Source organism: Apiospora aurea, assembly GCF_038362705.1.
Source record: "Apiospora aurea strain CBS 24483 chromosome Unknown utg000001l_segment0_segment0, whole genome shotgun sequence".
Lineage (NCBI taxonomy): Eukaryota > Fungi > Ascomycota > Sordariomycetes > Amphisphaeriales > Apiosporaceae > Apiospora > Apiospora aurea.
Window position 1 is genome coordinate 2443214 of NW_027117388.1, and position 9845 is coordinate 2453058.

Sequence of the window (9845 nt, forward strand, 5' to 3'; positions counted from 1 at the left end):
ATTGGTCGACTGCGGTTTTCTTCTATGCCGGGTGTCGACTTACGGCCCGGCCCGTGACTTGCCTGAGTCTTGTGCCTCGAAAATGAGAAACCTCGACTATCAGGGGGAAACGGCTGCGCGAGCCCCGGTCCTCCTCCATCGGATGCCGGAAATTGATGTCGCCTTCGTCGTGCCGTCAGGTGTGGAATGGAATGCCTGCGTTCATACGCATGGCCTGCAACTTGGAAGTTCTTCAATGTGCAGCATCACTGTGATGCAGCAAGAAACTGGGTGGAGGACGAAGATGATTATGTGGACAGTGTCAGTGTAGCCACAATGGTATTGTACGCACCGTTGCCACTGCCGTTACCGTCGTAGAAGAAACGGCGACAAGCTGGCCGGCAACCTCGTCTACCCAATCTGCCTCCGCCATTGACCCTCGTCGCCTCTTTGGAAAGTGTCTTGTTAGACAGGCTAGGCCTCGGTCCCGACTCCAGCAGTACCTTGCAGCTGAGGCGGTTAGAAACCACGTATTGGTTCAGCCTCCTATCTTTAATACCGTTATCTTCCTGTCTTCGCCCTGATAACGGGCTTGCTTATAACAACGCCCTATTGCAAAACTCCGATATCTGACACTGTGATTCATCGTAGTGGCATTGACTGCCAGATTACGAATCGGACAACGAAAGTAATATAATCGCTGGTAGACGGTTCCGTCTCGCGAAAATCGTGGACATCTTCTACTGTTACGTCATGACTGGTTTGTCTTCATCTTTCAGCGACCTGACCTTGGATTTAAACCTGAATCGATATAGATGCTATACAGCACCCTTCTCCAACTCACCCAACCTCCCGAAGGCCTATGATGAGGTGTTGTCTGGTGCAGACAACCATAACAATGCGACACCGGAGCCCCCAACCCGGGGCTTCCGTTCCGCCATTGGCCACAGCCGCCTGGGCAGCGTGCTTTGTTCCGTCCAGTCATTGCGATCAACGGAAAACTGAGTTAGGAATTTCACCACCGCATTAGACCATGTTGGTGGAATCTGAAGAATTAAGGCCTCACTTTACCCAGAGTAACAAATTTCTCATTAACGTCTACATACGGCTTGGTTCTCTCGCTCATGCTCGGATTCAATCATATCGAAAGCTCACCCATTACCACTAAGATGCAAAAGTGTTACAGTTTCTTTTAAATATCAAAATCCGGACGCCGAGTAACGAAGGGAAACAGCTAAGATACAATATTCCACTAGCGCCATGCTGCTCTGTGCATATGATGGTTTCCTGCTTTGCCAGCAATCAATTTTCACCACCGAAACTATGTATGTATACAAACCCGATGACGATATTATATTGGGGTTGATGGATAGGACGATGGGCGTTGTTGTTTCGAATCCACAAACGCCGCTGGGAGGTGTGTAAAGGGGGCTCAGGCAATAGAGAGACAAAGCCGTTGGGGTCGCGTCCTTCGCCTAGTCCACGCCAGCATACAAATCAACCACAATGTTGACCGCGGCCACTAGAATCTCGGCAGCGATGAGGATGATAACTGCGGGTTGGTCAGTACATCGACATATATCAACAAGCTGGGATAATGCAGTAGGGAGTTGACTTACCAATCCACTCCAGCATTTCTCCATGTCCGTGGCTAAGTTCGCCCTTCAACACCGCCAAAAGATCCGCAATGACATCCAACCGCTCCGTGAGGAGTCCAACTCTCTGGTCCATCTCGAGGTAGCTGCGTACGGCCTGGTACACCGGCTCGAGATGCGGTTCCACCCAGAACAGCTCTGGCGTATCGAGAACCGAGCCGTTGAGATGAATGTTGATGCGGAGGATGAACAGTTCGCCGATCTGCATGTTGATCTGGCTACGAGAAAGTGCGATTTTACCCGTCATCGCAATCTGGGAAGGAATGTCTTTGCATGTCTCTATAGTGGAGGCAATCAGCTCTTCAAAAAGCGACGTCTATAAGAATACCAGGTTAGCTCTACTCGGTAGACGAGTCGGGGAAGGCCACATACCTTGACACTTTGCGCGAGCGCATGGGAAATGGCAAGTTTTGTCATGTAGTTGCCCTTGTCCCTCAGGGTGATGAAGTCGTTGTATATCCGCGCCTGGTACTCCCGGGTGTAGTAGAAGTTGAAGCACTCGGTTTCCACGTCCTCCTGGTCCAGCTTCTCCATCTCGAACTTGGCGATGTCCTTGAGGAAGCGCTGCTCATGCGCCGGCGACATGCCCCAGATCACCACCACACCGTATTCGAAGAGGAACACCTCGGGCGTGTGTACCTCCGTGTCGAAATCAAGGTCCTTTGTCTGAGAGGACGGGCTCTCTGATATTGCGCTCTCGTCATCCATCGAGGGGTATGAAAGGTTGTGCTGCGCGTCCCGGCCGTTCCCGTAGCCCTCCGTCATGGCCCCCGAGTCGCCCGAGCTATCAACGACATCGGTCAGCTGTCCTGTCGAGTGCCTGCGCTCGTAGTCCATCATGGTCGGCCTCGTGGGCGTGCTCGGGCGCTCGTTTCGGTCCTGGCGGTCGTGATGGTCCTGGCTTTCCTGGCTCTCTCTCCGCGTTCTGACCTCGGCCGCCTCGGCTCGCTCTGCACCTTTGCCCGTAGCATAGTTGTAGGGAGAGTATATGCACTCGTCGATCAGCTTGGGATTCGAGGCGCGACTCCGGATGCGGCCCTTCAAGAAGCGCATCAGGCCCTCCATCTGATATTTGTTGGCCGTGCAGTAGGCCGTGACTCGCGGCAACCTCTCGCGATCCGCCTTGCCCAGTCTCGCGGCGTCCCTCCGAGCATTGGGGTCCTTGATGCGTGTATATTGGCTGTACACATCACGACCGCTCTCCTCGAAATCATCCACGCTGCCATCATCGCCCAGGTCCGGGTTGGGGAGGAGCTTGAGCTTCTCGGCGTTCTTTGTTGATCGCTGGGGTCCTCGCTTCGGCAGGGAGCTAATCGGGGCTGGGAGGCCCGTGAAGGGAGTGCTGCCGTGAGAGTTGCGGCGGCGCAAACGACTGTTGATGGCCGAGAAGGGCGTGTTGTTATTCGGGAAGGAGGAGGAGGAGGATCCCTGGCTGTTTCCGTGTTGATGGAAGGGATTGGAAGTTGGCGCGGCGATCAGTGTGCTGCCGGCGGGCGAAGAGCTGAGCGAGGAGGGCTCGGGGAAGATGGTCTTGGTGACTGGATTGGGATTGAAGGTGACGTTTCGGGGTGCGCGCGGTCGCTCGGTGTCTTGACGAAGAAGAGGTGTTCGCTCGGCTTGCGAGCGGGCACTGGAAGACGCCATGGTGGAAGGAGAGTTGACGGACTTGCGCTGCTCAGCGTGGTCTGTGTATAGGAAGGCTTCTCCTGATCATTGATCAACACCGACAGAGAAGATGTTTAGCGCGGGTACTACTGGATGGCCGGGTTGGGCTGTCGGTAGCTTCAATGGGGATGTCTTCTTGGTTTGATGTTATCGAAATGCCATATGAGACAACGACACGAACAAAAAAAAAGTCGAAATGATGGAAATGTTACACTACCACGACTACCGGCAGCTCCTCTGGCAAACAGTTTCAATGCAGCGTGACAAACAGGATGAAAACCGAAAATGCGATGTTGGTACGCTCAAAGTGATTAGGTATTCAATGGCTCGGGACTGGACTCTCTGAGTCTCTGTGTTTTCACCCGATTGCAATGTAGTCGAACGTAAGGTTAGGCCATGGATGTCAAGCCCAAATCCGATCTGAGCTCAAAGTTTCTGTTTGTTTTCCTTAATGACGTCCTAAGCTCGGCGCAACATCCTCGACCACTTCCGGCAGTGCAGAAATTGCGGGGCAACGTCAATCGAATGTACATCAACTCCCTTCCCTCGAAACACACCGACGGATGGTGTCTGCTGCAACAGTACCTATGATAGATATCAACAGGCTGTGAGGCTGATGAATCCGATTCACGATACTATCATGAAGTGTTGTCAGGGACAGAACAGCGCATGCACGCTGCGTACTCCTGGAAATGGGCCCTGACTCGTCTATGCATATCGCTAAATGCAAGTGCGATTTAACATACGATGGGTACATGGCAGACTCCGGGACTTCTGCCTCTGTACAGCCACTGTTGCGCCCGGATCAGTGCTCTCAGATAGCTTCAACCTATCATTCGTAACAATACCGTTTCCTGGTTGCATAGGGCAATAATCAGGTGTATATCGTTATCCGTCTTAGCCTCCTGGCTACAAGTTTCCCAACCGAGAGCGCCCGAACACTTGGTCCATGTGCAGATCATGGAAGAAGAAAAAGAAAGCAAAGAACCCATCCGACCACGATATCGGAAATGCTCCTTCGCCGAAATCAAATCCGACAGAGCTGCATGTAGATAGAAAAATGGTAATAAACGGATTGGGTGGGTTAAGCGTCATGAAGCGCCGTTACAATCTTATGCAGCGACTTGGTATCTTTTTTGTATATACACATTTCTCTTCCTTCGAACATAGCTCTCCGGCGTACTGCCACGAAACCAATAGACCCAGTCGGTTGTAGGTAGCATAGGCAATGATGAGCACACCACAAATTACGCATCCACCAGCTTCGTCTCGATCTTGAATCCTTCACCGTCCAGGCGATCGATGAACCGTTGGCCCAAGCACGCCGGTGTGTATACACCGCCCTCGAGCTGATGGTCGTCCTTCAAGACGAAGTAGGCCGCCTGTGCGAGACATGTCGCGGTCACTAGTTGGAGAATTGGTGTCAGTACGCATGCCGCCAACTTTAAAAATGTTCTCTGCGGCCAAGAGTGAGGGGTAGATAGACAGGCATGTCACTTACAGAGATAGGGGCTGGCCGGGTACTTCGCCTCGATCATGGCCACCTTGTCGCTCTTGGGCTGCACATCCGGCACGGCCGTGCCGCGCATCACAATGTACTCCTTGGCGGCCTCCTCCTTGCTGACGCCCTCGCCGGGCTGGTAGATGTAGCGGCGCATCAGGTTGCGGACGGGGGCGAAGAGGACCAGCATGGTCATGCCGATGACGAGGCCGTAGTGGGCAATCATACCCGACAGCGTGCTCTTGGCCCGGGCGTACTCGTGGTAGTTGAATCGAGGGCCGTATGCCTCCTTCTGCCGCGAGCGCTCTTGCTGTAGCAGGCCCCACGTGCGCTGCACGATGGGCTCGTCCGTGGCGGCCGTCACCGAGGTGGTCAGCAGACCCAAGTGGGATACGGTGCGAAGGCCGGTCAGCTTCGTGAACAGGGACGGCTTGGGCCCCTGGTACGAGTTGGGCACCGGGGACAAAGCGAAGGGAGCCTTCGCCGCGCCGATCTCCTTGATGCTGTACGTCTCTACCAGGCCGATGATGGTCGCCAGAGTTCCTCCGGAAGGCTTCGTCCTGTTATTGTGGTTAGCTCGGATCTTTGAGAGAGAGGCAGCGGGAACACAGCGGTTTTACCACCTGACTGCGATTTACGTACTTCAAATCATGGATGCTGACCACAACGTCACTGACGGGGGCTGATAACTTGGATCGGACAAGCTGGGCCATTGACCACGTGAGGAGATCTGACGGGGCAGAATCGAAACCGCACTGGGGAATCATGACGATGCCGGCCTTCTTGGCGAGGGCTTCGTACTTTTGGATCATGGCTAAGGTCCAGACCACCTCACCGGTGCAGTCGATGTAGTGCGTGCCGGCCTCGGCGCAGGCCTTGAACGCGTGCTCGCCAAACTGAGCAAAGGGTCCCACGGTACAGATCATTGCAGAGGTCTTCTTGGCCAGGGCCAGCAGTTCTTGATCGTTCAGATTGCATACCTCGATCTCTGTTTTTTTCGTCAGAATGTGGAACGGCGCCAAAGGGAATAAAGGCACAGGCATCTCCTTACCGGGTTGGACGCGATCTGGGTTCAGCTTCTGGCATTCCGATACTACACGCTTGAGCTTCTCTTCTGAGCGACCGGCTACAGCCCACTTGAGGTCTGTGGGAAGTCTCTCGGCGATATGCTCAGCCGTCATAAAGCCAGTATAGCCTGAAGGGAGCGAGGTCAGTTTACAGGGGACGGGGTTGGGAATCGCTTGTGGTACTTGCCTGTAGCTCCAAAAACGACAATGTCATATTGACGCTGGTTCAGCTGGGGCGCCATGATGGCCTATGTGGTGTTGTTGATACGGGTGGTGAATTTGGAAAAAGATTGGACGAACCCGGCAACAGCAATGTTTTCTACTATGTGGGCGATGCAGTGAAAACAATCAAGGGGCGTGAGGTGCAGCTATGTCCAATATAACATTCGAGCGGGAGGAGCGGATGCTACAAATTATATACTTTCTTCATCAAATCTTCGGGCTACTTGGTACTTAGTTTCATCGACTCCATTACAGGAAATTCGGACGGCTCGACGATGCCATCCATGTCCATGGCAGCATTACTAAGGTGTTTAAGCCCGGGAGATACAGCAATGACAAACCAGTGACAGTCGACAATGTGATTTCAGACGGTTCTAGCCGTGGGCGAATGGCTGTGTAAGGAAAGCATCGCCGAGCAGGCTTGGCGATAAATGGGTCACTGCCTCGGCCGGCCAAATCCAGAGGTTTCGTCAGTCTCGCGTTTCATGGATAGCGAGAGCCATGCCGCCCGCCGCAAAACGGCAAAGACCCCTCATAGGGCCTAGCATGTGCGGCGGATCATGGCCCGCAAGTCATACTGTACGTAGGTCGATATGTAGGCGGGAGGGATAGCAAAGGCAGGCCGGAAGCTAATGGATTGGTGTGCAAAGGGGACTTTTTTCTCTTTTTCTTTGGTCGGTCTCTATGGTGATGTAAGCAGGAAGCACGAGCCGCCAATGAAATGCGACGTCGGCAGCTCCGTCAGAATTCAAAATCAACATCATCAATTGGCTGTGTGGCTGGTGCGGGCTGGTGCTGGCTGATGCAGATCTTGGGGGAGCTTGCCGTGGCTGATGTGGCTCCAGCTTCGAAAGATCTAGCACTGTCCAATCTCAGCTCGGGAGGTGGGTCGCCCACAAACGAACACACACTTGGACAATTTCGAGCCCTTTGGCCAAAAAACTCGAGCACCGTCAAAAACTCACCTGACTTTTCTTAAGCGGTAACCAGCGATCAACTTCACCACATCAACCCCTCCCGAAGTCGACCACATACACATCAATCAAGATGACGAAGCGCACCAAGAAGGTCGGCGTGACCGGCAAGTACGGTACCAGGTAAGTTATCGCCAAAAAAAAATCCGATGTCTCCTTGATCGAAAGCGACGCCCGAAGACCCCAAGAGTTCAACATGGCAACACGACGTACTATCACTCCCACTACACCCTATCCCTCCTCGAAACGGGAACCGAAGACATCACGACGGACGAGAGCCGACGCGGCTGGGCAGCTGCAGTTTTTCCTTTCGAATTCTCGATTTCCCCTGGGATGGTCGGGAGACGAAATTTTTCGAAAATTGCTCGTTGACCTTCCCTTGGGGAAAGGTCTTGATACGCACACGGAAGGAAGTAGTTGCAGCTGCTCATCTCCGTACGGGACTCTCGCCGTAGCATGTCTATGGCTCTGCGTGGGAGTGATCTGGTCGAATTACCTGCTCGTTGCCTTGGGGTTCGGGTGCTCGCGGACGACAATTTGTCTCCCGGGCGCTTAACAGCATGCTAACCCAATGTCCACCTTACAGATACGGTGCTTCCCTCCGTAAGCAGGTCAAGAAGATGGAAATCACTCAGCACGCCAAGTACACCTGCACCTTCTGCGGAAAGGTCAACGTCAAGCGCACCGCTGTCGGCATCTGGAACTGCAGAGCCTGCCACAAGGTTGTTGCCGGTGGAGGTGAGCACTTTCCCAAGGACGAGCCTGGGGGATTGACATTTTGCGTGCATTTGTCGATCGTCCTCGCCGTCCTCTTCCCAAAGTTGAATCTGGTTACTAACTCGCGACAGCTTACACCGTTGCCACCCCCGCTGCCGCTGCCATGCGATCGACTCTGCGCCGCCTGAGGGAGATTGCTGAGGTTTAAGGTGGATGCATGGTCACGATTTCTGCATTTCGCTTGGGGTCAATGGGAGTAACGGTTTTCATGAGTTCAATACCACAAAAGGTTGAATGATGGTACAGCTTTGGTCCTCGGCCCTGATCCAGGGGGAAACAAGGCAATGGATCCTCACCAATGACAAGAATATGAAGAACACATCAAAATCCCCGTTTGCGAGCATGTGAGATGCGTAGTTGGCCGATTCGACAGCTGGACGACGCGGGGTGGTGATGCAACGATAGATACTATCGTACACACCCGCACCCATGACCCAGTCGAGAGCCCGCAAGGCGTCGATTTGGATGACACGGTCCCAACGATTCGTCAACGACTGACTACTTCTCGAATTCCATGCACACTGATTGGGTGAAACATTTTCTGCTGGCCGCCTTTGCGTCACTTGGGTGCAATGCTGCGGTCAACCGAATAGCCATGCACAGCAAGCGCGAAGCCGGCATCTTTTGCCATGTGTAGGTATCCTTGCACGGATTCTCATCGATTCCCCCCATACACATACATCATGACAAGCATATGTGTGAGCCACATGTTTCTGCTGTCCACGATCAGTAACCTATATTGCTCGGGAGCAACTGAGGAAGGCGTCTCCGACCACTACTGTCAATAGACAGAATCTCGGCGAATGACGACAAGCCCGTAGTTATCGTGTCAAGGTCATGGAGCCAAGGATCTAATAAGCTTCGAAGCAGGTCGCATCATCCGTCCGTCTTTCACATGGGAGCGGGCTTTGTCCTTTTTGTTTCCAAACCCAACCCAAGCAAGCGCTCTGGTGGCACTGACGTCGAAACGTCTTTCCAGACCCTCAAACTGGGCCAAATCGGACGTCTAATACTCCGATGGAAACCTTGGCCCCTGATTCGATTTCCTTTCCCTTCTGGACACCAAGCCTGCGGCTCCTTTTCCTATGAGGAGTTGCTTCTGATTGTCATCATCCCATTTATGGACCAGTGAAGCCCGCCACGCAGAATGCTAACGGGACTAAGTGGTCTCGATTCCGTTGGGTCGATGGCAGTGGTGAGGCAGTAACCTCCTCTTGAGCTGAACACACCTCGTCGATGCCCCACCCGAACCAGTGCCCCCTACCTAGCGGAGAACAGGAGAAGCCTCCAAAGATTGCAACTTAGAATCTTATTTTAGGTCAAATTGCCCTTTCTACAGCGCCGTGCCTCGTCAAATTCTCGATACGATGTCTATATTTAACACTTCAGTGGTTCGTGAACAACAGGGATGTTTTCTTTTTTTGATCGCTGACTGGCCTGTTTCGAAGTTTGAAGAATTCACGGCGAGGATTGCCAGAAGGGCTGTCGCATAGTGCCTACGTACGTACATACATACATGTAGTTACCAAACACCCGCATTTGGTGATCATTACGCAGTCAATCAGTGATGGTGTGTGTGGCTCCTAGGTAGCATTTTGCCCCTGCTCATCCATGGGCCATGGGGTGCTTGCCATAGGCAAGTGATCCTGTGTCAGCCACAGGCTAGACAGTCCGTGGTTGGCCAGGATGCAATATGTGCGACTACCACCCCAAGTGTACGCGGATGTCATGTACTGTATGCACCTCTAGTTCAAACCCGTCCGCCTACGTAGTAATCGACCGTGTGCCGAATGATCCTGGATATGAGCATGGGAAGTAATAGACGCATATGAGTCCGGAGAATTCGACACCGCCCAGCAATCACCAACCATAGATACAGAACTAAAATGTTCTCTCGCGCACACAAACAATTACACGCACATATCTGAGGTGAATACCCACTTCTGGCAGGCCCGTAACCTTAGGCCCCTGCTGCCCTGGTCTTACTCTCAGCTCCAGCCCTGTA

The 9845-nt window shown here is 53.2% G+C and overlaps 3 protein-coding genes across 3 annotated transcripts; 1 reads left to right on the forward strand and 2 right to left on the reverse strand.

Annotated features, from left to right (window-relative positions):
* Positions 1 to 1454: 1454 nt before the first annotated feature.
* PG986_000763 (sporulation protein rmd1 protein) lies at positions 1455 to 3317 on the reverse strand (the record flags this gene model as incomplete). Its single annotated transcript, XM_066836985.1, has 3 exons — positions 1455 to 1531; positions 1599 to 1950; positions 2007 to 3317. Coding segments are annotated over 3 exons (1740 nt in total), but the record flags the coding sequence as incomplete, so codon positions are not given.
* Positions 3318 to 4546: 1229 nt separating this feature from the next.
* Positions 4547 to 6109, reverse strand: PG986_000764 (uncharacterized protein; the record flags this gene model as incomplete). The annotated part of the gene is made up of 4 exons (XM_066836986.1): positions 4547 to 4704; positions 4801 to 5360; positions 5443 to 5995; positions 6088 to 6109. 4 exons carry the CDS (start codon positions 6107 to 6109, stop codon positions 4547 to 4549), a joined length of 1293 nt encoding a protein of 430 aa, XP_066705879.1.
* Positions 6110 to 6987: 878 nt separating this feature from the next.
* On the forward strand, positions 6988 to 7988 carry PG986_000765 (60S ribosomal protein eL43; the record flags this gene model as incomplete). Its single annotated transcript, XM_066836987.1, has 3 exons — positions 6988 to 7186; positions 7650 to 7801; positions 7912 to 7988. Exons 1-3 carry the CDS (start codon positions 7137 to 7139, stop codon positions 7986 to 7988), a joined length of 279 nt encoding a protein of 92 aa, XP_066705880.1. The 5' UTR covers positions 6988 to 7136.
* Positions 7989 to 9845: the final 1857 nt, after the last annotated feature.